At 31.9% G+C, this 27,500-nt stretch overlaps 1 protein-coding gene across 1 annotated transcript in view; it reads right to left on the minus strand.

Annotated features, from left to right (window-relative positions):
* Positions 1-27,500, minus strand: part of LOC137657113 (uncharacterized) — a 225,475-nt gene that overhangs the window by 76,314 nt on the left and 121,661 nt on the right. Inside the window, exons 2-3 of the mRNA XM_068391475.1 lie at positions 9,644-9,704; positions 2,945-3,121 (exon numbers count right to left, since the gene is read on the minus strand). Of these exons, the coding sequence (XP_068247576.1) occupies positions 2,945-3,121; positions 9,644-9,704 (238 nt within the window). The remainder of the gene's footprint in view (positions 1-2,944; positions 3,122-9,643; positions 9,705-27,500) is intronic.

The raw sequence follows: 27,500 nt of genomic DNA on the forward strand, positions 1-27,500 counted from the left end.
CTCGTGGCCTTGTCACAAATGGATGCTTGCCGCTCTACTATGAAAAAGTATATAAAGAACTTTACTTATGTTCTACTTCAAAGGTTAACTAAGACATTAATTAGGCTTGATACGGAAGTGAAAATATAATTACAGATTGAATGAAAGAACTTGCAAATATTGAGTGTGAAAAGGAAAAGCGGATATTAATGAATAAAATTATTTCAATGAGATGAATCTTCATCCAAGATATCTTTACCGACAATCTGCTTGATGAAAATCCCAGCTTCCCATCTTGCACTTGCGAAAAATTATCCCATATCACCTATAGTCCATTTCTTTTAGCGATGCATATTTGCACCGACTCGCAGCGGTGCCCTTTTAGCTCGGAAAAATTTCCGGATCGCTGATTGGTTGGACAAGATAATTCTAACCAATCAGCGATCCGGAAACTTTTCCGAGCTAAAAGGCACCGCCGCGAGTCTGTGCAAATAAGCATCGCTAAAAGAAATGGACTATAGTTAACATAATTCAATAGAAATCCAACAATCTATCAATGGTCGAGAGCTTTCCTTGACCTGCTCATAGATATTGTAATGCAAACTGGTCTACTTAGAGAAAACTGCCATGATATCAATTTCGAGTGATTTTCTTTTTTAAATCACTGGGTATTTAAGGCAACTTTATAAACTTGCCAGAGCATTAGCTTACCTACATGTAATCAAAAGAAAACTTAAGGGGTCTTAATAAATCTTGAAGAACATCCGGTTACTGGTGAATGGGAAAATGCTGTTATTTGTAGTGGCAGCTCATCCGATTTAGTTAAGTATCATGTCTAGGAGATGGAAATTGTCTTTAGCTCCTTGTTAATTATGCATACTGATATTTTGTTTGGTTTCCAGCCCTTTTGAGATGATGACTACTACTACTACTACTACTACTACTACTACTACTGGGTACTGTTTTGGTATGCGATCTCACTTATGGGCGTGATCTCAAAAAATTCAAAATATTTACTAAATTAAAAATGGAGTAATTACTCAAAAGTGTCAATATTTGTGAATTGTATATTTTGTGGACACTTTTGAGCAATTACTAAATTTCTAATCTAGTGTATATTTTGAATTTCTGAGATCACGCCATAAATGAGACGGCATACCAAAACAGCACCCTACTACGGTAGTCTTAATTGGAAAATAGGAATGGTAGAAACCCAAGGGGGGGGGGGGGGGTTTAACAGGGTAAACCATAACAATATGAATAAAATAAATACAAAGTAAAAATCTAGAATATAAAGTACTGTATGCAAAAAAAAAAAAAAGATAGATTAAGCATTTAAATTCCGAAAAGAGATAAACAACATTTCATCAAATCGTTTTGATACTTCCTAGTAAAACAAAGCTTAAAATCTTAACTGGCTATCATTAAATTGTACAACTGAAGAAGAAACATGCCAGATGCGTTTCTCAATAGTATATCTGAAATCAAGAATGGCACCTAAAATTTTGAATGAGTTGTGGATGATGATAATAAAAATAATAATAATAATAATAATAATAATAATAATAATAATAATAATAATAATAATAATGATGATGATGATAATAAAAATAAGAATAATAACAACAACAACAATAATAATAATAATAATAAAAAAAAAATAATAATAATAATAATACTAATAACGCCACATTTATTTCCATCACCAAAACGTTTCAAACGCGTGTTCATATCATGTTCCTGGCAATAAGAAAGTCCAGCAATATAGAAGAAGCTGTACAATGACTTTTGAATATTAATTAGAAAAAAAAATAGGAAAAGATATTTTCAAGTTACTCGTAATCCAAAACTGAAAATCCCTTGATTGAGTTTTTGGTATTTTAGATTTTATATAGATGGACTCGGCTATTCGTACTTAATTTTCACATGAGCCCTTTACAACACTAAAGTTTTCGAGTGAAAACGAGCAACTTGTATTCATTATTACAGTCGTCTCGTATGCTGGACTGTAGAGGTTTGGACAGGGCCCTATCTCCTTGAGATCTTAGCTCTTATTACAGATTTTTTTTTTTTTTTTTTTTTTGGTGGAAACAATATAAACTAATTGGCAATTGGGACAAAGGTATTTTTGCAGCTTTTCTTCAAGACTAAAAAGGTGTTTTTGTTTTTTTTTTTGTTTTTGTTTTTTAAGTGAATATAGGATATTATATTCAGCCCGCTTTGTGGAAAGTATTTACCCGTAATTTTTCTTATTTTTGTTTTAAAATATCTGTTTGTTTCACTTTTAAAATAGGCATTCTGACGAAGAGTTCGATTTTTTTCTATCAAATAGGTTATGAATAGCTTTTTAGAAATTTTATTAACAATTCTACCTCATATTGGCTCCACAAATTATTGCTATTATTTTATTATATTTTATTTTTTATTTTTTTTTTATCTATTTTTTTAACTACCAAGATCACAGTGGAATTAGCTGCCTAACAGGAAGGCCCTTGTCAAGACCTCTTGCAATCCAACATACGAGACCACTGTGACAAAGAAGATAAGTGTTCGTTTTCCATTGAAAACTTTAAAGTATTATACAGGGTATCATATGAAAATTAAATACGAATAGCTGAGTCCATCTTTTTAAAATCTAAAGAACCAAAACCTAATCAAGAGATTTTTAGCTTCCCTTTAAAGAAATAGCTTGAAATGCATTTTCCATTTTAATTATACTATTTATAAAATCAACGTACAGCTCATTCTACATCGTTAAGCTGTCTATAATCATACCCAGGAACAATTGTTTGTCATTGTTGTAATTCCCCAGTTCTCTCTCAAACTGAAGTTTCCTTCGAATCACCTAAAAAGCAACAACAATACTACTACTACTACTACTACTACTACTATTACTACTACTACTACTAGTAATAATAATAATAATAAAAACAACAACAATAATAATAATAATAATTTCACTTACTTTGGTTATATTTGGAGGAAAGGGTCATATTAACTATAGCACCATGAGATCTAATAAATCTAGCACTGGATTTGAATTGTACAGAGTCGAATTCTCTATTGTCTGACGACATATCGGTCGTTGATGAAATACCTGGTTGGATAGCATCATCTATTGCTGCAGACAGTTCGGTGCATTCTGAAAAGTAATTCAAATGACAACATTATTCTAGTTAAAAATGAGAGAGAGAGAGAGAGAGAGAGAGAGAGAGAGAGAGAGAGAGAGAGAGAGAGAGAGAGAGAGAGAGAGAGAGAGAGATATTTGAACAAATAAGTTGCAAATGGAAAAGAACATTTTCATCAATTCAAAGGAATGACTAAGGGCAAAGAGAGAGAGAGAATACTGTGTGTCAACCTGCTTCCCAGAAAAGATTTAAGAGTTTGAACTTCTGAAGTTCTACCAATTCAACAACTTCTATAATACTGTGTAGTATTGAAAGTTTTGATGAAAAAGGCAAGACTGCTAGGATTAATTTAACGTCTAGTACTCCGTACATGATGATACAGTCTAGAAAAAATCTTAATGCAAAGGATGGTCTGAATTATGAAAAACCTTATACAACATGCAAACTGAACTATGGTGCCAAAGATTAATATCTAGGTCATGAATAATATTTTAATAGACTATACGTTTTAGCCCAAAAAATTGAGATGCGAGTCAGAAGGTGAAAATCAAACAGGAGAACAATACTCGAAAAAATGGTAGAACGAATAAACGAACATTTTTTATAACTTTTTCAATAAGCTAATTCTTTGTGTAATAAAAAAAGAAACAGATCGGATGTGATTCTCAAAAGCAAATTTGTAATTAGAAATCACACCTAGAATCTTAAATAAATTTTATATAGATAAAGAGACATTCATAATACAAAGATCATTAGGTTGAGGGGCCGGCCCCTGTCCCTGACCTATACCTACTTTGAGTTTTGTTGTGTTTAACTTCATACGCCATAATTTGAACCATTCACTAATTTTATTTAGATCTCGATTAAGGGATTCAGGCAACCACATGTCCACATGCTGAATATGGAATTGATGCAAATAAGATAGCATCACATGTTTATGCAACAAGCTTGTTTACTAGACCAAACCACATATGCATATACAGTATAGTACAAAAATCCTTGAATTAAGAACGCTACCCTGAGGAACACCAGAGATTACATTCCTATGGTCACTATGGTACACATCAACTACTTAACTTTACAAAAGAATACTTAAAAAAATAAAAAAATACCTCCGCCAACGACGAAAAGACGAAAGCTTTCGTGATTTCTACAGATCTGTGCTTTTACATACATATACAGTATATACATACATATTTATATATTGTTATTCACATATGAGTGTACATGTTCTTTTCATAATGGAGATTATGTTAAAAAAAATCTATTCATTCCATAGACAGACACTGATCTTTTGCAAACGAGCTTATCATTATAATTACTAAACCCTTCAGATTAATTTTTTGTTGAACTACGCAATTATCAACACTAGGTAAAGCTGAAGGGAGGACGCTAATTAGGCTAGTTTCTTTTTCTTTTGATAACTATCATAAGGACCTTGTGGTATTCCTGCTGTGATAATTACATAAAATACAGCGTACTTCAATAAGCTATTTATCAACATGGTATAGTAATTCATTATTCATAATGTATCTTGCAGCAACTTTTCTTCCTTTTCTGAGGCTATTGCTATCAGATGTAAGTGTTGAAGTGAAGGTCTCTCGGTAAGACTGAGAAATTATTATTAGACACGAATATTCTCCAACTGAATACTTTTTTTTTTTACCGTATCTTACAGATGAAATCCACTTTTCAATGAAGAAAATTCAGACTCATTTGACCTAGACTTAAAATCTCCATTTGTATATATAGATTGAAGTATTACGTGACCGAAGTGAGATGAAGATGCATACTCGTGCTATCGTGCTAAAAAAAAGAGACCTGGGATGGCCTTACTTGGAGGGGGGAGAGGTTGGTTTACCCCTATCCTCTTGTTGTTGATTTTGAGTTGGCAAAAGCTGGACAGTATTCGTTGTTTAAATACACACCTGTATTATCTGCACACACACACACACACACACACACACACACACACACACACACACACACACACACATATATATATATATATATATATATATATATATATATATATATATATATATATATATATATATACATATTTGTGTGTATGTACATGTATGTACACCGAATGAATTATTAGTAATGATAACTATTATTATTATTATTATTATTATTATTATTATCAACAGGGTGGAGATTTACGAGCTAATGAGTCACTCCTACAGAGCTGCCCTGATTAAATTCGGTAGATAAAATGTTTATATTAAATCTTATTGACAAAAAATAAGTTATAAATGAAAGTCTATGATAAGTAAATATTTGAATTTTACCTATTAAAGCTGAGCTTTTTAAAAACGTTAAAATCTTCTATAGAGAAAAATAGTCAGAATGACATAAAATATCAAATAAAGTTTTGTGACCAAAACATAAATTTCTTTGTGTTTACAACAGTACATTCATAATATATATATATATATATATATATATATATATATATATATATATATATATATATATATATACATATATATATATATATATATATATATATATATATATATATATATATATATATATGTTTGTGTGTGTATGTGTGTGTTAGATGGTTAAAATACAGTACTGCCACATCTGTCCTTCTAATTCTTAAATTTATTTCAGAAGCAGGTTTCTGAATGCTATTTAACTGTTATAGCATATTTACTTTTATGGTTTTAATTGAACATTCTTTTAGTCTTTATTCATGATAAACGATATCGGCGTCAATGACCTTCGATGTCAGGATGCCAGATAACTTCAAATCATTTATTCATTCATTCCCCGATTTCACATAACAGATATATTAGGGGAAGATCTAAAGGCGCCACAACAAAGTCTAAGACCTCGCACAAATTTCAACCAAGGACACAAAATTGAAGATATTTGGTCTTGGATAAACCTAAGGAAAAATTATACCAATGTCCGGAGACAGTTAAAAAAAAAATGAACGAATGCCCGAGTAGCAAGCGCTTCTTTCATTATTGCATGAATTCACATTATTCAGTTAATATGCCAGTAGGTAGTTACAAATATACTACAATTTACAACTATTTAGTCGAACAACCATAATTAATTACAAAAATAAAAATTGTCTCATTATTCCTCACGGACTTATACATTTTACCTAAAACGAATAATTCACCATATCACCGGTTTTTTTTTTTTTTTTTTTTCAAAGGTACATTTTATCCCATTACTCTACCATAACCTACAGTACTTAAAATCTAATGAGTTTTCTTAATATTTTGTGTTGTAACGTGGTCAAGCCGGTAGGATTAATCCAATCGCACTATTGAATCCTACCCTTAATGCAGCAATGGGATACTTCATATCAATAAAGAAAAAACAGATTGGGTGTATTATACTTTTCGCATAGATTAGCATTCTAGACGGAACACCAACATTTGCTACTCTAGTTTTTAAGCCATTTCTTCCTGGTTCACTTAAAGTAATTTGGATTTACTTTCAAATTACTTTACGTCAAACATATAGCACTTTACAAATTAAAAGTATAGAATTTCATGAAACGCCAAATTTTATCTCGGTACATAATTGAAAATCGTGACAAAATCATAATTTATGTAACCATAGAATAACAACCGTATGTAGCTAATCTTTTGAATACATAACTTTACTAGAACATATCAAATGCGGAAATGTAAATTTAATATTCAAAGATACTTTATCAAGTATTTTATGTTTCCTTTCCGGTAACAATATTTCCATAAAGAGTCAGGCTCTCACTGCGTTGTTCAATGTTTTGAATTTAGACTATATTTCTTTTAATTTTCCTACAATATGTACTATTTACTTTAATATCGATATCATATTGAATTACTATATTTCAAAATTAGCTTAATATGTTCTGAATAAAACATTATGAAACCATTCACACCAGAGTAGCTGCCCTCAAATCCCAAAAGTTTATGAAGATTATCGTCACTTCATGGGAAGGAGTGAAATTTCCAGCTTTCTCTCTTGACCTTACCCTTTTGTTTAGTTTTTCCTCAACTTTGAACTTCTGTTTTGTCAACCCTCAAACTAAATTTCTGTGGGAAGTTGTTAAACTTGTATAGTCTATTACTCCAAATCACCTTCGGTCTAATTCCCTTTTTACCTTCTGATCTATATATTTATATATTTTTAAGATACCATAATTCAGACTCTCCACCATATATACAAATCGATCTTTACAACAATCAACTCAGTCAATAAGATGCACTTCAAATTGATAATTCCAATAATACAATAGACTTACTCTTTTCGTCTCCTCTCTCTAATCCATGCAATAGCACTACCTCTCTCCGTTTGGATAATTACTCCCACGTCTAAAGTGTTTTTTTTTTTAAACTAAACTTAATCAAAAGCAATTGGTTTGATAAAAAAAATCCCAACATTACCTCAAAAGTAAGATTTTTCATTTTTCCAATATAAGACAACCCTGCTATCGCCTTTCTGAGACACCTATTGGGCTTGTGTTAGTTAGGTAAAGGAGTGTTCTTTCTTTTATTCAACAGAGCAAAACCTGTCTTGCCACAACATTCCATGTGTACAATGCAGTAATCTGCCTCCTATCACGAACAAGTTCGGCGACCTTTCCTTCCCTGTCCCCTGTAAGAACAAGCTGTGGATTTCTGTTCTTGATGCAGATTGCTTCATTCTGATGACCTTTTCCCTTTATAAGACTCGGGTCTGGCAATCTCTCTAAGGTTACGTGCAAATTGTTTTATTTTTATTCTATTTTTTTTTTTAACAATAATACGTAGGGCCATTTAGTTCATTATTTCATTAGTTTATATATAAAATATAAACGGAAATACGGGAAAATTCCAACGCATAAAATGGTTCACCAATAAATGAAGATGCTGAACGGTAATATAATTTTTAACATAAAAGCAAATTTCATAAGTAACTTAGTTTAAGAACATAAAGAGAAATATTCTTAGAAAAGCATGCTATTATAAATAGACTCAAGACAACTGCTGCAATGACAACACGAGTTATTCTTTTTTATTACCGCAATAAGCTTTCTTGACTTTAAATTTATTTTTCTCATTACTAAATTATAAGTTACCATTTTCATTGACTTCGCTGAGTAGTTAATCTATTACATGGATAACAACACTTCTAACACGAATAGAAGAGCACTGATCACAATAAGTAAAGTATTTGCATAGAATCAAAAACATTCCCTCCCAGTTATTCGTGCATTAACCGTCAATCAAATTGATATCTTTAGATGTAATAATTTCCGATAAAAAATTAGATACTTTTACAGTATATCCTTATAAATCCCATAGCTATTTATAAAAGCTTTCTTAAAGCAATTAATTCAGTCATAATGATATTGTCCCAAAAATCTTGTATATTAATTTAATCTGAAGAAAAAGATTCACCAATCACAAAATAAAATTCTTGTTAAATTTTCCTTTTTTGGATGTTCATATATAAGGCTTTTATCAGTCTGCAAAAAAAAAAAAAAAAAAGATAAATAAATAAAAATAAAAAAAACATCTTTAATGTTTTCAAGAAGTAAGCACTAAAATTTAATTCTTGACAATTATAAAATAAAACTTGCAATTTATTAAAAAAAGCTTCACCATCCAATTATAATTCACCATTTTACTTTTCCATGTTCTCTACTAGAATTTGTTGTTTCCTCTAGGCTCCAGGAGAAATCTTAGCTCAACATCCTTATAGGTTCAAATGTCCCCGGTCGTTAGACAACAGTGCATTGGGAAGAAGTGTAATAGTTTAACATCGATAACTAAAAAATATCATGACTAGTAATACTGAAAATTAAATAAATGCTAATAAACAACATTCATTCTTACATCAGGATAAGCTTAGTTTTCTCCTAAAATTTTACTACATTTTTACTGTATATTCACTGCTTTCAGGCAGTAAGTTGGCCAAGGCACACCATGAGATGGTATACTATTGCTAGAGATTTATTGACCTATTTGACTAGCCAGATAGTACTTTATGTGAGCTCTCTCTGGTTAGGCCTCATTCTTTATACATTCTCCTCTTTCCTCATACATCTGTCAACCCTAGGAAAACATAAATATTCTTCTTCACTCAATGAGTTAACTACTGCACTGTAATTGTTCAGTGGCTACTTCCCATATTGTAAGAATAGAAGAGACTCTAGCTATAGTAAGCAGTTCTTTTAAGAGAAGAACAGTCCAAAATCAAACCATTGTTCTCTAGTCTTGGGTAGTGGTATAGCCTCTGTAACCCTATTATGGTCTTGCACTGTATAGGTTAGAGTTCTCTTGCTTGAGGGTACACTCAGGTACACTACTGTTTCCTGTTGGAGACCCTGGGATTATAACATCCTGATTTTCCAACTAGGGTCGTAGCTTCGCTATTAATAGTAATAATAATATAATCTAAAGTCTATTTTTACTTAAACATTTCATTTCATTATCTAATTCCTTATTAGAATCTATGTGGAAGTGAATGCAGCACATACTCAAAACATTATAATGATAAATGGCCGAAGAATTGGAATTTTTAATAATCATACTTACCGTCAGCAGGGAAGTACTGAACTGCGCATACATTACTATTTTTCACTATCCCTTGTTCGGCCTACAAAGACAGAAAAAAATACATTATTAAATAAAACCTCGAATAAGTTTATGCAATCAAATAATGGTGAGATCTACCTAATCATTAGAAATTAATGACTTAATATGCTGCATCTTTAAAACAAACTCTATTCCTCGATACAAACAATGATTACTTCCGAAGTAATCTTACATATATTAATCAAGTGTTTTCAATTTTAGTTGCCGATAAAAAAATGAAACAAATACGAACTTAATTACACACAAAACTCTGCAAATCCTTATTAAGTTTTGAAAAATCATACAAAACTAGTACAGGAAAAATCACGAGAATATATAGAATTTAAATAATCGCAATTGCACCGGTACAGATAGTGTCCATTCAATAGCATATATATAGAATTCAAATAATTTCAATTGCACCAGTACGATAATGTACATTCAATCAAATATATATAGAATTTAAATAATTGCAATTGCACCAGAACAGACAATGTCTATTCAATAAAATCTGTTTAAAATTTAAATAATTGCAATTGCACCAATATAGATAATGTCCCTTCAATAAAATCTATATAAAATTGAAATAATTGCAATTGCACCAGTAGAGACAATGTCCATTCAATAAAATCTATATAAATTTTAAATAATTGTAATTGCACCAATAAAGATGGGTACATCCCTTCAATAAAACTCCCTAGCAAATCGTTCAATACAACTTTTTTTCAGACACATACTAAACAAGCATAATATGTATAGCAGCTGGCTGTTACACTCATTAGCAACATTCGAGTCGGGGGGGGGGGGATGACGCAGAAGAATGCCAGTCCTCCGGCTACAAGATATGGACCCATTAACTCTGACAGAGGATAACAATCTTGGGACCTCGGTTTAAAAAGGGGTGTTCCTGATTATACCCGTATATAAATCGCCTTTCAGGAGTATTCTCTCTCTCTCTCTCTCTCTCTCTCTCTCTCTCTCTCTCTCTCTCTCTCTCTCTCTCTCTCTCTCTCTCTCTCAACACTGAACATTTTATTACACAGTTCAGATAGTTCATGAGCAATTTCAGTTAACCATTTGTTGTCAACGGAACCTTATTAATCATGAAAGGCCTCGGTCAGAAGATATTTTTTTATTTTGATACATAGTCCACAAAGATGAAATAATTTTCTCTCTCTCTCTCTCTCTCTCTCTCTCTCTCTCTCTCTCTCTCTCTCTCTCTCTCTCTCTCTCTCTCTCTCTCGACTGCTAAATTAAATGTAACGTGATACTTTTTAGCTTGATTAGGAGTTACTATTTTGTTTCTGCTTTTTAATTTGATTATCTCGACACCCGCAAGGATAAAACGAGTTAGTTGGATAATTAGTTTCAAAGAAGGAATCACTAGGAGCTTGAAAGTTATGACGTGGGATTAGAAAATAAAATGTTTATGAAAATCGTTCAATGACCTCTACTTACAGGCCAGTCAATAGGAGGGAAAAACGTCGAGGAAAAAAATGTTGAATGGAAAAAAATCAGGGAAAATTGCAATAAGCTTTATTGTCTTCTTAATAATGTGCTTAATAACACTAACTTTGCACCCTTCTAACACCCGGGATTTGGCCACCATCTTGAAAATAATTACCGATTTTTTTGGGGCGTGAGGGTGGGAAAATATCTCGCTTAAAGGTTAAAAGCCCGCTCATGAATGGTAGGGGCAAGGGACAGTGACATCGTCCTAACAAGCAGGACAATGCCCTAGAGACTGACCATATATACAGTACATATGATCAGCGCCCAAGCTAGGACCAGGGAGGGTCAGGCAATGGCTGCTGATGACTCAGCAGATAAACCTATAGGCTCCCCCCAACCCCCATCCTTAGCTCACAAGGAAGGTAAGACTGCAGCGACCAAAGGAACTAACGAGTTTCAGCGAGGCTCGTACCCCAGTCAATGAAGTTACCACATCGACCACCCTAGACTCAATTTAGCAGAAAATGTGTTGATACATAATATAATCTACACAAATTTCTTTTAATGATACATTGCACTGTTTTTGGTGCCAGAGGTGAGAAAATATTCGTATCTTTTTATCTGGTAACAACAGTGCCCGAATATCACATAATGATTCTTCTTGCTTGCAATATTTAAAAAAAGAAAAAAAAAATATTCAAGTCCCGAAGTCAATGGTTATTCTAACTTTGTTTCAGCACTATGAAAAGAGACATTTACCCCACCATTGATTCCACGATGTGGAAAATGTCTTCAATGTGGAAATGCTTCATTTGTGATGAACATCTTCCTGAGAGTGAGACTCGTGATGTTAAAGAGAATGGTATTAAGACACTGAAGGGCTATTATAGAATTACGGAAAGATGAAAAACATTTCCATCTCAAGAGGACTGAATGTGTTAAAAGTCCATGAATGAATGAATGAATGATTTCAAGTTTTCTGACATCCTGCCGTAAAACTTAAAATCATTCATTCATTCATGGACTTTAACACATTTAGTCCCTCTGGCTGGAAATTGTTTTTTATCTTTCCACGTAATTCTATAACAGCCTATCAGTGTCGTAAGTGTAGACGAAAGAAAGGAGTCCAGAGTTTTCAGGCAAGACAGGAAACCTCACAAGTGCCTACAACATCTCTGAGAAGTCTGCCACATTTTGTTCTGTACATCGTATAGAGAGACTTCATATTAAGACAAGAATGCCAATTTACTTTAAAGTGAGATTTTTGAGGGCTATGAGACTGAGTTACCAACTGATAAAACAACACAATATGAACTGACAGAAAGATATTGATAAGACAATTTTATCTCTGAACAAGAACAGAAAACCAGCGGTATGACAAAATTCTGACTGATGCTTGGTATGAAAAACACAGAAGTCATTGCGAGAAAGAAGATTGCCTTCGGATTGTTAATACAGCAGCTAAAATAAAGAGTAGATGAGATAAGGTCGCAGGTGTATGAAACTGATCCATTGCCAACAAACAGAAATCTTTTAACCGACTTAGATTCACTTATTCCAGATATCCTCAACAGCCTTGTCAAAACTCGTCTTAAAAACAAGAAAGGAAATCAAAAGATATTTGAATAGGAAGTGTACAGCTATACCACATACTATCCTTACAGCAGCTCGATCAAATCTTTCATATCACCTCTAAATATAGGTCTTGCTGTTCATCATCATTGAAACTAAGTATGGTTCTAAGCATCTTTTGAATGTCTCTCTGCCCCGGAATTGTGCGCTTCCTATGCTGAGGCAGCATTCTATATAAGGAAACGGGGAGTATGAAAAACATACTGCGAGCATTTCCACAACTATGGTACCAAATCAGTGTAATGCATCACAAAAAAATTAAGAGAAGAGTTTTTATAGAGAATATGTAGATTATCTTATGCATCATCTTTCTCTCCAAAGTGAGTCCCAAGCGAGATATATACAAAATTATTTTTTCCGCCATTTATTTTTTTTTCAAGAGGGGTGCAAAACTAATGTTAATCTAAGTAACATGTTATGAAGACTAAAGCTTAGTGCATCTTTCCCTGTGTTTTTTTTTTTTTTTCTTATCATTCAACCTTCAAAATAGGCCGATTGAGGAAACTAACTAAAAGGAATGAAAGTCGTTCTAATGTCGAATCATCATTAGTCATATACTTACAAAGAGATTATGAACCTCTGGAGAGACGTTACATAAGTGCTTGAATAACTTCGGTGAAATAATAGTATTATTGTTAAGCGAATCAAATCAGATTCTGGTAAATAGTGAAGAATTACACTTCTTCCTACTTGAATATGGTTACGGAAAGTTTCTACCCATTTCTTTTTCAAAGAAATTACAAATTACTGTCGAATCATTTTAGCCTAATGCGTTCCACGTTAATAAATTATCTGACATTAAAATTCTAGCACAAACAATGACTCTAGCTATGGTAAGCAGCTTTTCTAAGAGACACACTCCAAAATCAAACCATTCTTCTCTAGTCTTGGGTAGAGCCATAGCCTCTGTACCATGGTCTTCCACTGTCTTGGGTTAGAGTTCACTTGCTTGAGGGTACACTTGTGCACACTATTCTGTCTAATTTCTCTTCTTTTTGTTTTGTTGATACTTTCATAGTTTATGTAGGAAATATTTATTTCAATGTTGTTACTGTTATTGAAATATCTTATTTTTCCCTGTTTCCTTTCCTTACTGGGCTATTTTCCCTGTAGGAGCCCCTGGGCTTATAACATCCTGCTTTTCCAATTAGGGTAGTAGCTTGGCAAGTAATAATAATAATAATAATAATAATAATAATAACAATAACAATAACAATAATAATAATAATAATAATAATAATAATAATAACAATAACAATAACAATAATAATAATAACAATATCAACAATATTAATATTAATAACAATTGCAATAATAATAATAATAACAACAACAACAACAACAACAACAGTAATAATAATAATAATAATAATAATAATAATAATAATAATAATAATAATAATAATAATAATTTGCCCCATTCAAAATGAGCTCTAGGCACTAGCAGTGTTGTCCATGATGAAAAAAAGGGAAGAAAAAAAGATGAAGAAAAATTCAAATAGATTATGAATACGATTAATAACTACTGTAGAGCAGAGAACTGACATAAAAAACGAAGCCGCCTATCCTTTACGAAACCCTGCTCTCCAAGTCGTGCTTCTGCAAAGTGTACGCAACTTAGTATGTTTTGAACCGTGGACTTCTTCTGATTGTGAGTATTTCAGCCATCGTTTCACTGTCATCGTTAGTTGCTTCTTCATCACAAGTCTCCGTTCATACCTAGTTTATTATTTTCAGTGATTTAAATCATATCTAGATAATAAAATCATACAAAAGTTAATAAAAAAAAAATTAAATCCGTGTTGCAATTTTAAAATCCATTTGATTACCGGAGTTTTAAATAATATCTGGATACTATTATCATCATCATCAGCTTCTCCTACGCCTATTAACCCAAAGGGCCTCTCTATCTTGAGCTTTTAAATCAATGCTCCGCCATTCACTAATATTAACTCCAATTTCACGCTTCATAGTCCTTAGCCAAGTTTTTATAGTTTATATAGGAAATCTCAATTTTAATGTTGTTACTGTTCTTAACATATTTTATCATTCCTTGTTTCCTTTCCTCACTGGCCTATTTTCCCTGGTGGAGCCCCCTGGGCTTATAGCATCCTGCTTTTCCAACTACGGTTGTAGCTTCCAAACCTCTGACAGAAAAACTCCATGCAAAGCATAATTAATCTTTTCATTATTTTTCTGCAAGGAATGAATGAGTTTCCAGGCTGCTATGTTCCAGATCTTGAAGGATGTTGGAAATCTTCGTACCAGATTTAAATAGACAATTTACATCTCTTTCCATTACAGGTTTCCCAGAGTACATTGTCCATTTTATAATCATTTAAATAAGTTATTGTTGTACACATTTTGAGGTTGAATGAAATTAATCTTTATCTATTAAGATACATGTCTTAATCGTGAACAATAAGCATCCTAGATTAGGCAAGTAAACACGAAAAGCATTTGTTTGTGCTCGTATCACTATGATTAATGGATGGTACTTGATTATTATATTATTGTTATTTTTGTTTTGGTTTTTGTTGTTGTTGTTACTAGCAAAGCTACAACCCTAATTGGAAAAACAAGTTGCTATAAGCACAAGGGCTCCAACAGGGGAAAAATAACCCAGTGAGGAAAGGAAACAAAGGCATAAATATAATGCAAGAGAAGTAGTGAATAATTAAAACCATTAAAATAGATCTTTCTCACATAAACTATAAAAACTTTTAAAAAACAAGAGGGAGAGAAATAAAAAAGTATGGTGTACCAGAGGGTACCCTTAAGCAAGAGATTATACCTTCATAATAATTCCCGTATTTGCTCAAATGTCGTACAGAAAATATGAATGTTGAAATCATAACTTACTCTGGAGATAACCCAAGTCTCCGTTGTCCATTTCAGTGTATATCTTTATAACAATTCATACATTTTTCCCATCTCGTACAGAAAATATGAACATTGGAATCAAAATTGAACAAAACTTATAAAGATAACCAAATCTCACCCAATTAAAAACGCAATTAGGAGAAAACCGAACCTCGCCCTCTATTCCTAAGATTAGAATCCTAATTCCTTCTTCTGATGAATAAGCAAATAAGAGGAGACTTTTTCACATTAACTTTGCCGTTTAACCTCAGTGGATAAGACTGCTTTTTGAACCTACATCAGACACACCGTAATGGCTAATCCCACTTTTGTTGCTGTAGTAGGGAGAGAGGAATTTTACTTGGGTTTGCTCTGAATATTTGCATTAACGAGAGTACACTTATATAAGTTGTTAGTGTAAAAAAAATATAATAAAACATTCCTACAAACTACTAACCTTGCACTGAGACTATTCAAACCAGTGAATTTTTCTTTTAAGTCTACTTCTCTAATTCAATAAAGAGCTGCGAGATTGGCAAAAACTAACTATCATTATAGTATTTTTCTGCAGTATGCTTATTTAGTTCCATTCAAGCGAGACACTGGTGTTTTTTCCGTATTAATTATACTATACGGAATCCAGTATCTGCTTCTTGTAAAAACCCGTTTCAGTCTTCATAATATAGTCAGCGATTTGGAGAGGTTTCTTCATTTGTACAAGGTTAAAATTTCTACTGTATTTTTGGCTGTTGTCTGAGAATGCCAACCCTTATGGTCAGGCATTGGCTCTTGCATATAAGCACCCCATAGTGAATATTTCTACTCATTTTTGTGTGTTAAAGTGAAAATTTATGAAAATAATAATAGTGATGAAATGATTTATAATCAATTTCTTCTGCATTCCTGTAATGCAAATCTAAAACGACTGTCAATTTACGTGTTTTGTGTGCCACTAAATTTCATACACCGTCGTCGGTTGTACACGGACATTACACAAATTAACATAACATTTCAATAAAAATTGTTGTTAGCTTGAAGTCTACATCTCTTCTCTTTTTACTAAAATAATAAAGATGCACTTAATTATTCAATAAAGTTGAGTATTACTTGCAAAGAGACTAATATTTACAGATCACAATGAGTCTTAATCACCTTGTTATCATATCTGGATGTAAGTAGCATTTAACACCAATTACGTTTTCTGAGAGAATGCTATTTGTGATGGCTGTCTTTTAATCATTCCAAATTTGATATAACTTTGAACATCGTTGTACTGTATATAACATTTTTATTACGATGTTCTATCAAGGAAACCTTTATCATCAATATTTCATTTCATAAACGTTCTGTTACATCATTTGTAACAAAAAAATGTCTGTTTCTATATCGTAGCTGATTTCATTAAATGTTATGAATCCATCCATTGATCTATTGGCAAGCTTTATCTATATTTGGTATCACTTTCTCCTCTTCTTTATATTGCTATTATTAGCATTTCTAATGATTCTTTTTATTAAACTATCAAAATTTCAATTTCAATTTTCTTTAGCAAATGATTTTCATTGTCAATAACCACTGATATTACAAAGATAGTCTTCATAACCGTAACAATCAATTAATCCTATTTATGCAATCTATACTGAATAATCCTGGAAAGTTTATGTGATGGTTTTAGCTTCTCACATAAAATAATACATACTTTCATAATAATAATAATAATGATAATAATAATAATAATAATAATAATAATAATAATAATAATAATAATAATAATAATAATAATCTTAACTGCTGTCAATAAAACATCCTTAATACCTAAGTACTGAGAAAAGTTTAGATTTCATGGCATATATCATTACCTACTTCCAGCGTTTACTTGTTTAAGTGTCTTCAGAACTTTGACCTGTTGCTCAATAATACATACTACTTCAGCAATCAAAAGCTTTGGATGTTATTAAACCTCTAAAGGCACTCTATTTCAGGAGCGTTAGTTTATTCAAAATTTAAGAGATCGAAATAACTACAGGATACTAAACTTAATTTATTTAATGAGGCGCATTTGCACTGACTCGCAGCGGTGCCCTTTTAACTCGGAAAAGTTTCCTGCTATCTGATTGGTTAGAATATTCTTATCCAACAAATCAGCGACCAGGAAGCTTTTCCGGGCTAATAAGGCACCCCTGCGAAACGGTGTAAATCTGCCTCGCTAAAAAGAATTGACTATAGTTCGTATGTAGGGCCTCTATCTAAGAATTCTAAGAAGATTATGATTGTGATATTGCAGAAAACAGTCGGTTTATTAGTTACAGGCAGAGCTTCTTTTCACAAAGCCTCGGGAACGAAAAAATTCACATTTCCAGACACGAGAACTGTACAAACCATTCACAAAATGCTTCACGAAAGTATTATTATATAGAAACATTTCGCTCAAACTAAAAAGGACACCAGCATGTCAAAATCTAAATTAGGTTTACAGAGATAATTACATTTAGCTTCCTATTTCAGATTTCCTATGACGTTATTTTCATCTATGTATCATCATCATCACCATCTCATACGCCTATTGACGCAAAGGGCCTTGGTTAGATTTCACCAGTTGTCTCTGTCTTGAGCTTTTAAATTAATACTTAGCCATTCATCATCTACTTCGCGCTTCATAGTCCTCAGCCATGTAGGCCTGGATCTCCAAGCTCTTCTAGTGCCTTGTAAAGTCTAGTTGAAAGTTTGGTGAACTAATCTCTCTTGGGAATTGCGAAAAGCATTGTCAAATCATCTCCATTTGCACCTCACCGTGATCTCATCCCACATGGCACTCAAGTACTCTCTCCTATAGTTTCATTTTCTAATCCTGTCATGCCATTTAACTCCCAATGTTCCTCTGAGGACTTTCTTCTCAAATCTACAAAATCTGTTGGAGATTGTTTCATTGTCATACCACGATTCATTTCCGCACAGTAACAACGATCTCTCTAAACTAATATATAGCCTAATCTTTATATGTAATTTCAGGCAAATAGATTTCCAAATTTTACTTAACCTAGCCATTGTCTGATTTCCTTTTTTCTAGCTTTCATTAAACTCAAATTCTAAAGATCCTGCATTAGATATCAAAGTTCATGAATATTTAAATGATTCCACCTCATTAATCCTTTCTCCTTCCAATGATATTTTTTCTTCCATTGCACATTCCGTTCTCATCATCTCTGTCTTTCTTCTATTTATGTTGAGCCCAACCTCATGTGATATTTCATGCATTCTGGTAAGCGAGTAGAATTATTTTCATCATCTCCTCCTACGCCTATTGACGCAAAGGGCCTCGGTTAGATTCCACCAGTCGTCTCTATCTTGCGCTTTTAATTGAATACTTCTCCATTCATCATCTCCTACTTCACGCTTCATAGTCCTCAACCATGTAGGCCTGGGTCCTGCAACTCTTCTAGTGCCTTGTGCAGCCCAGCTGAACGTTTGGTTGACTAATCTCTCTTGAGGAGCGCGAACAGCATGACCTAACCATCTCCATCTACCCCTCATCATGATCTCATCCACATATGACACTCGAGTAATCTCTCTTATAGTTTTATATCTAATCCTGTCCTACAATTTAACTCCCAATATCCTTCTGAAGGCTCTGTTCTCAAATCTGCTAAATCTATTGGAGATTGTTTCATTGTCATACCATATCTCATGTCCATAGAGTAACAACGATCTCACTAAACTGTTATATAGTCTGATTTTTATATGCAATTTCAGGCGATTTGATTTCCAAATTTTACTTAACCTAGCCATCGTCTGATTTGCTTTTTTTCAATCTTTCACTAAACTAATTCTAAAGACTCTGTATTGGAGATCATAGTTCCTAAATACTTAAATGATTCTATCTCATTAATGCTTTCTCCTTCCAATTATATCTTAGCTTATCATTATGAACCTACTTTAGTTCAAACTTCTTAAAGAAATCAACATAAGGCAAATATTCTTTCATAATAAAAATACAACAGTAAAATGTTAGGAATACGTTTTCGCAGTGGCTTCTACAGTCTAAATGTGAATATTATTAAAATTACAAAGCCAGAAGTTATCAACAATTTGAATAGGAGGCTGAAAACATGCTCAGAGTTAAAGAGATGCAATTATAGATCGTAAACTTTATCCAAGTGTGGGGGAGAATTCAAATGCAATAGCGTAACTACGTGTGGGGTTAACTATAAACATGACGTCTAGAAGCTCGATTTTTTTTATCTTTTTTTTTCTTTCCACTTTTCCTTTATGTATATGTATATGTATACAGAAGTTGTGTGTGTAAGCACTTGCACGCGTGTATATATTAGCATCAAGGATAATCATTTCCTTCACACCTTGTATGTGGAAAACTATCACTCAATAAGTTACCAATAGACTGCCTTCATTAATTCCAATATCATAAAACTGAAAATTTTCATATATCAAAAGCATTCTGGAATGGCTGGTCATAATATCTGTTCCTTTTGGAATCTTAATTTCAAGCATTCTTATCAATTTTCATGGATATTTATACTTCTCAAATACAGATTTCTCTCGTCCCCCCTGGGAAAATATTTTGCTATACCTTCTAGAGGCTATGTGGTAATTCTGACTAACTATATTTCTATTCTTGATTTATTTTATGGATATGTTCGAGAACCTAATCTTCAATAGTATAGTATGACAACATATTAGAATGTGTCCTTTTTTGTAGACATATGATATGATCCCTAATAGTAATTTCTATTAAAACGATGTCGAAAAGATTCTACTTGAAGTTTTAATCTCAGCTAAGACAGCTATCAAATTAAAAGACTTTACAGAATATAAATTTACCCAGAAAAACAAGTTGTTTCTCTTAATACTTGATAAGAACATCAGGTATAAGTACCTAATGGTCTCTATATAAAACCTGCATTTATGACTTGTTCCATTTGACATCAGTGTCTACAATTAAGTACAGTACAAAACTTCAGCTTGATAATAAAGTGGCATATATTAAATCAAATCGGTAAATGAATACTAAAGCAAGATACGTTTGATTACGTAAAATATAAATGACGTAAAACTAATTACCGTATACCTTACACACTTTCTCAATCTCATATCTATTTATTTGTCTATCTTTTATCAATTAAGAGTTCATGACACTGCATTAGAAATAAAAACTTCCATTGATTTTGAAACAAATCATTGGTTAACTGCCCTTTGGAACTTAAGATAGACTATCTAGATTCTAGAAGGCCTAAAAAACCCTTAGTCTATGAGAATGCACAATTTATGGTGTAAGAAATGAATAATAAAATCAATAAGAAAGAGCGTAAACCATAAAAATTCCTTTATCTAAATCTTTGGTGGATGAATTTGGAGAAGCAGGTTTTCCATTAGCAGTTATAGTTATTAATTAGCAAATGGAACTGGGAAAACTATTTATAACCAACTAGAATGGATTGAACTCTTAGGCAACATTTAATTGGAGTGTACCACCAATAAGCAGCTAGTGTTATCGTTTAGTAGATATATATGAATAATAAACTTATGAACATCTGGAATTATCTAGCAGATGGTCTTGAACAAACCACTTCCAAGCAGTTTGAATTGAGGTTTTAGTAGATGTAAATTTTAATAAATAGGCGTCAATATGCATAGGAGATGATGGTGATGATGTGAAGATAGATAAAACTTTCAAAAAGCGCCAATTTTCGTTCAACAAATAAAGCTGGAACAGCCAACTTAAAAACAGCAGCAATAAAATAAGAGTATCGTCGGTCTTCTCTAATTATATTTCGACACAATTGCATATATGATCCCCTTGAACCTATTAGCCAATTATTCAAAATACATCATTAAGTAAATTATATTATCAATGAATAAAAAACTGGCAAAATTCCAATGTACTAAAAATAAAAAACAAATAACTGTAACAGCCATATAATATTGACAATAATGACAGCTAACAGGTTATGCAAAAATCACGTTTTTTTTTCTATTACAACCACGGGAAGAGTATTAACTATTACGAGTAGTAATTCACTGAATAAATGAGGAAAGAGGAAAATCTATAAACTGTCTCGGAATCCTTTTCAAAGTTTAGTAGGAGTCATATGACCTTACCTTGTTCGACGACAGATAACACAGAATTCATTTTAATAATTGTTCTTTTCAAAGATTATGCTTCTCCACATGGAAATGTTTAAGATATTCTGTATACGGCAGCATATCTTTATCTAAATTCTTAAATGAAATAAAACTTTACATATAAATATACTGTTCTCATACACTAATGCCAAAACTGCTCAAAAACAATGCTATAAATGAACGCAACAAGAGAAGCATTGGTCATAAAAAAACAATGAAAGCTACCCGTGGTTGCTCGCTTCATTGCAAGTAACCATAAAAAAATCTGATTAATATCCAAATTTAAAAGAAGAGTAATAAAAGTGCTATAAATATTAGTTTCATTACCCCCTTCCATTTACTTACAATAATCAATTAGTCTATGACAGCTGGCCCTTGTACTTTGATGCATCTCTGACAAAAAATTGTGTACGTGTCTTTACATATGCATGAGCTAGTGTATGTAAACTTCATTTTCTTTCCTCGCGAAGTTTTACCCTAACCCGAGGTTATACACACAACTTTTTATTCAGTTTTCATACCTAAGCAGCATACTGATATTTCTGCAGTGGACTAGTAAGGGCTGATGATGATGATGATGGTGTGTATATACATAAATACATATATATACATACATATATATGTATGTATATATATATATATATATATATATATACATACATACATATATACTGTATGCATACACACACATATATATATATATATATATATATATATATATATATATATATATATAAATATATATATATATATATATATATATATATATATATATACATACATACATACATATATACTGTATGCATACACACACATATATATATATATATATATATACATATATATATATATATATACATAAATATATATATATATATATATATATATATATATATATATATATGCATTCATATATTATCTTCTTCTATCGGATCTGACAACCTCCATCTATTTCTATTCCTTGCATCATCATCTCCCTGCTCACTTCATCCATCCATCAAATCCCCGACGGCCGACATAACTATTCTTCCTCCTCTTCCATCACTGGCATGTTCTTGTCTGTCATGATTGGTTCCAGATCATCTCTTATTATATGGCCCTAGTCTCTCAGACGAACTCCCCAAGCCTTATCTTCTGTATTACATATACCATACATTCTTCCTCTCATCTTGATTCTCCCTCCTTTCCAGTATTGATATTCCAGCATATCATCTCGCCATCCTCATCTTGGACCTTTCCAACAGTCCATCCTCTTTTCTCTGTTCTGCGTATTAGAAGGGTCTGATAACTGTCTTATAGATCTTCAATTTGAGTCTTCATGGCATTTCCTCGTCTGGAACAACTACAGTTATTTCTCTCCATTTTTGCCATGCTTACTTCCAACCCAGTGTCTCACTGCTTTCTCAGTATTGTCCTTCTTTATTATTATTATACATACATACATATGTATGTACGTGTATATATATACATATATATATACTGTACACACATATATATGTATATAATTTATATATATATATATATATATATATATATATATATATATATATATATATGTATATATATATATATATATATATATATATATATATATATATATATATATGTATATATATATATGGATAAATATCAACACAACATCGTGTTCAAATAGAAATAAATTTCTACCTCATACTTGGGATCGAACGCTAGCCCCTTCTAATGAAAGGCCAGGTCGAAACCAACCATGCCACGCGTGGCATGGTTGGTTTCGACCTGGCCTTTCATTAGAAGGGGCTAGCGTTCGATCCCAAGTATGAGGTAGAAATTTATATATATATATATATATATATATATATATATATATATATATATATATATATATATATATATATATAGTTCACTGATTGAGTTTAATTCTATAAAACTTCAAATCTTAGATGTGGGGCTCTTGATTACAAATTCACTTTTGAGAAACACATTCGGTCTGTTTCTTTTTCAAATGCTAAAATAAGGCTTAGTGAGAACGTCTCTGAAGATTTTCGGTGGTCAATCTATTTTGACAAACGATTCAATTCTTTTATTCTGTCTTGTTTTGATTATTGTTCTCCTGTTTGGTCTTCAGCTGCTGATTTTCATCTTAATTATATTGGACAAAAAACTTGTGATCCATTAAATTTCTTATTCCTGATCTAGATATTAATCTCTGGCACCGCTGTTCAGTTAGTTCTTTATGCATGTGGCATAAGATTTTTCATAATTCTGCTTTGCATTCACATCTTCCCAGACTGCACCATCTAGTACGCAGTACCAGATATGCAATTAATACCAACATTTATGCCTTTTTCACCATAAGGATAAACAGTACTCAGTATTCTAGAAATTTTGTTCCAACTGCGTCCAGATTGAGGAATGATCTTCCTAATCGGGCAGTTAGATTGCTAGAACTTCAGAAGTTTAAACTTACATAGAATGTTCTAATGTTGAACAGACTGACATAAGTCTCTCTTCAAAGTTTATATATGAGAGATCTACTTTAATGTTGCTCACGATCTTAAGATATTTCAAATTCATTACTTCACCTTTAGTTTACTTAATTCCTTATTTCCTTTCCTCGCTAGGCTATATTTTCCTGTTGGAGCCCTTGGGCTTACAGCATCTTCCTTTTCCAATTACGATTATAACTTGGCTAGTAATAACAATAATAATACGCACATACATGAATATACATATTCCTATATATGCATACATATACCTATACACACAAATATGTATAATATACATATATATATATATATATATATATATATATATATATATATATATATATATATATGAATAAATATACATATATATATACATATATATACATATACATATATGTATACATATATACACATATACATATGTGTATACATATATACATATATACATATATATCCATATTTATATATATACATATATATGCACGAACACTTTATATCTATAATAAAACAGCAATCCTAAAACTACATAGAAGATAGTGAGAAAATTTTAATTGAGACAGGAGTTAGACAGGGAAACAACATCCTCTTCTAAATTATTCATTGCGTGGCTTGAAGTTTTCAAGAATTTGACTAAGAAAATGTAGGAATGATTCTTAGGAATATGTAGGAATTAATGGGATAACCTTAGCAACTTCAGATTTGAAAATAAAATTGTTCTATTTAGTGAGAATTTGCAAATGATAATAGATTTGAATAAAGAAAGCAGAAATATAAGGTTGAAAATGAATAAGAGTAAAACTAAGATAACGTGATGAAAATACAGAGACGACAAAATAATAAGGGTTATGAACGAACCTCTTGAGATTGTTGATGAATATACGTACTTAAGACAGACAGCGTTTCCCCAAGACATGAGTCCGAAATTAAAAGAACTATAAATATGGGATGGAGAGCTTTTGGTAAACAAAATATTATGAAAAGTAAAATGCCACTTTCTGTATAAAAAAAAAAAAAAAAAAAAAAAAAAAAAAAAAAAAAAAAAAGGATCTACCAGTATCAACTTATGCATCAGTAACTTGGAGCCTCACTAAACCCTTAGAACATAGCTTCTTGAACTCAAAGAGCAATGGAAATAATAATGATTCGGAAAAACACTGTGACAGAAAAAATAGCAACATGGATACGAGTGATAAAGAAATGGACGTGGACAGGACATATAATGAGACTGACAGATAAAGAGGAACGTTAAGAATAGCACAAGGAGGCCCTAGATATTGCAAACGAAGCAGGGGTAGGAAGAGAGAACGATGGATTGGAGAGCTAAGAAATTCTGTGGACATGGACTGGCATAGAAAGACCATAAACAGACGCATGTGGAAGGTCATGTCTGTGGCCTTTGTCCTGCAGTGGACTAGCTACGAATGATGATGATATATGTAGGATTTTCTATGTATAAGTATGCATATATACATATATATCCACATATATATATATATATATATATATATATATATATATATATATATATATATATATCTGTATATATATATATATATATATATATATATATATATATATATATATATATATATATATATATAGATAAATAGATAGATGGATATACAAATACACACACACATACAGTATATATACATACATATTACATGTACAGTAAATACACATACGCCCTATATATATATATATATATATATATATATATATATATATATATATATATATATATATATATATATATATACAAGATATATATATATATATTATATATATATATATATATATATATATATATATATATATATATATATATATATACATATTGCATAATTAACAGGAACGTGATGCTCGTTATAATAATATACTCAAGGATATGAAAATGAGGGAATCCTGACTCGTTTCGTCTCTAGATGAAGTCGTTAAGGCGAAACCAGTCATAATTTACTCATTTTTCTTTTTCCTCGTTAGTCAGAGAGTTGGAAAGAGGTCATTCATAATATTGAGTTCAAGATATTTGATTAGCCACTGAGAATCAACTTCATCCATTATGAAAATGAGACATCGAACTTGCGAAAATCTGGGGTTTATCCAAGGGAGGTAATCTAATATCCCAAATAAAAAATGCTAAACCTTACGGTTTCGTTCATCTCATAAAATAAAGATGGAAAGAACAAGTCTAATCTCATATGAGAGAGCTTGACTCTTGGAGTGGTGTCAAAGGGTCACACAATTGCAGCATCTCAACTGTTCTTCAGGAATGAGGTACTTTAATACCTTGAGGTGCCCTATTCCCGGATTTATGAAGCCGACCCGCGTGTAGGGCAAAAAACTCACTCGCCTGCGGCGTAACCTACCAAAGCACAGTAGCTCATGATGTTTAATAAAGTGGAGATGTCACTGGTAACTCTTTCAACTAGTAACCTTTCAATTTATTGCTTATAGGATGCTTAGTTCGTCTTCTGCATATGGAAGCACCCAAAGATTCAGTAAAACCTTGAATTCAGTGGTTACATTTCATCGGTATGTATTCTCTGTACGCTATACCATTTGCACATTTTTATAACCATGGAGACAGAAAAGCACCACCTGAATAATTAAACAAACTCTTTAAAATGATTCCCTTTCCATTTTTACAACATTCATTATTAAGAAAGCTAATACAAATATATAAATTGTAGTAGAAAACAAGGGGTAAATGATTTCATTAAATAATTTACGTGATACGTTGAGCTCCCTCATTCACTTTGGACACTGCCCCTGTATCATGCAATAAGTGGTGATATTAAGATTAGTATTCTATTTGTATAATATATTAGAATTTAGATTTTTGCTTTCAGCTGTTAAACACTTATTACATTTTGTAGAAAGTCAGCTGTTAAACACTTATTACATTTTGTAGAAAGTCAGCTGTTAAACACTTATTACATTTTGTAGAAAGTCAGTTGTTAAACACTTATTACATTTTGTAGAAAGTTACAGCAGCAACGATGAAATAGTCTTATAATGTGATATCATATATTCCTCCTCTGCTTTAATGCCTCAGGAATTGACAGATTCATTTCAGTGGCCCCTAGTCAATTTCCCTTTTATGAGTGCATCTAAACATCTTATATTAATCTGATAATTGTTGTTTGTAGCAGTTTAATTGGATAAGATTTTATCCTCCCCCACCATAGTTGACTATTTCTATCATGTCTTCGTTTCTTGAATGAATTTGTCCTTGTTTTTTCTGTATGTTGTATTGATAAGATATC

Source organism: Palaemon carinicauda, chromosome 18, assembly GCF_036898095.1.
Source record: "Palaemon carinicauda isolate YSFRI2023 chromosome 18, ASM3689809v2, whole genome shotgun sequence".
In the NCBI taxonomy this organism is placed as follows: Eukaryota; Metazoa; Arthropoda; class Malacostraca; order Decapoda; family Palaemonidae; genus Palaemon; species Palaemon carinicauda.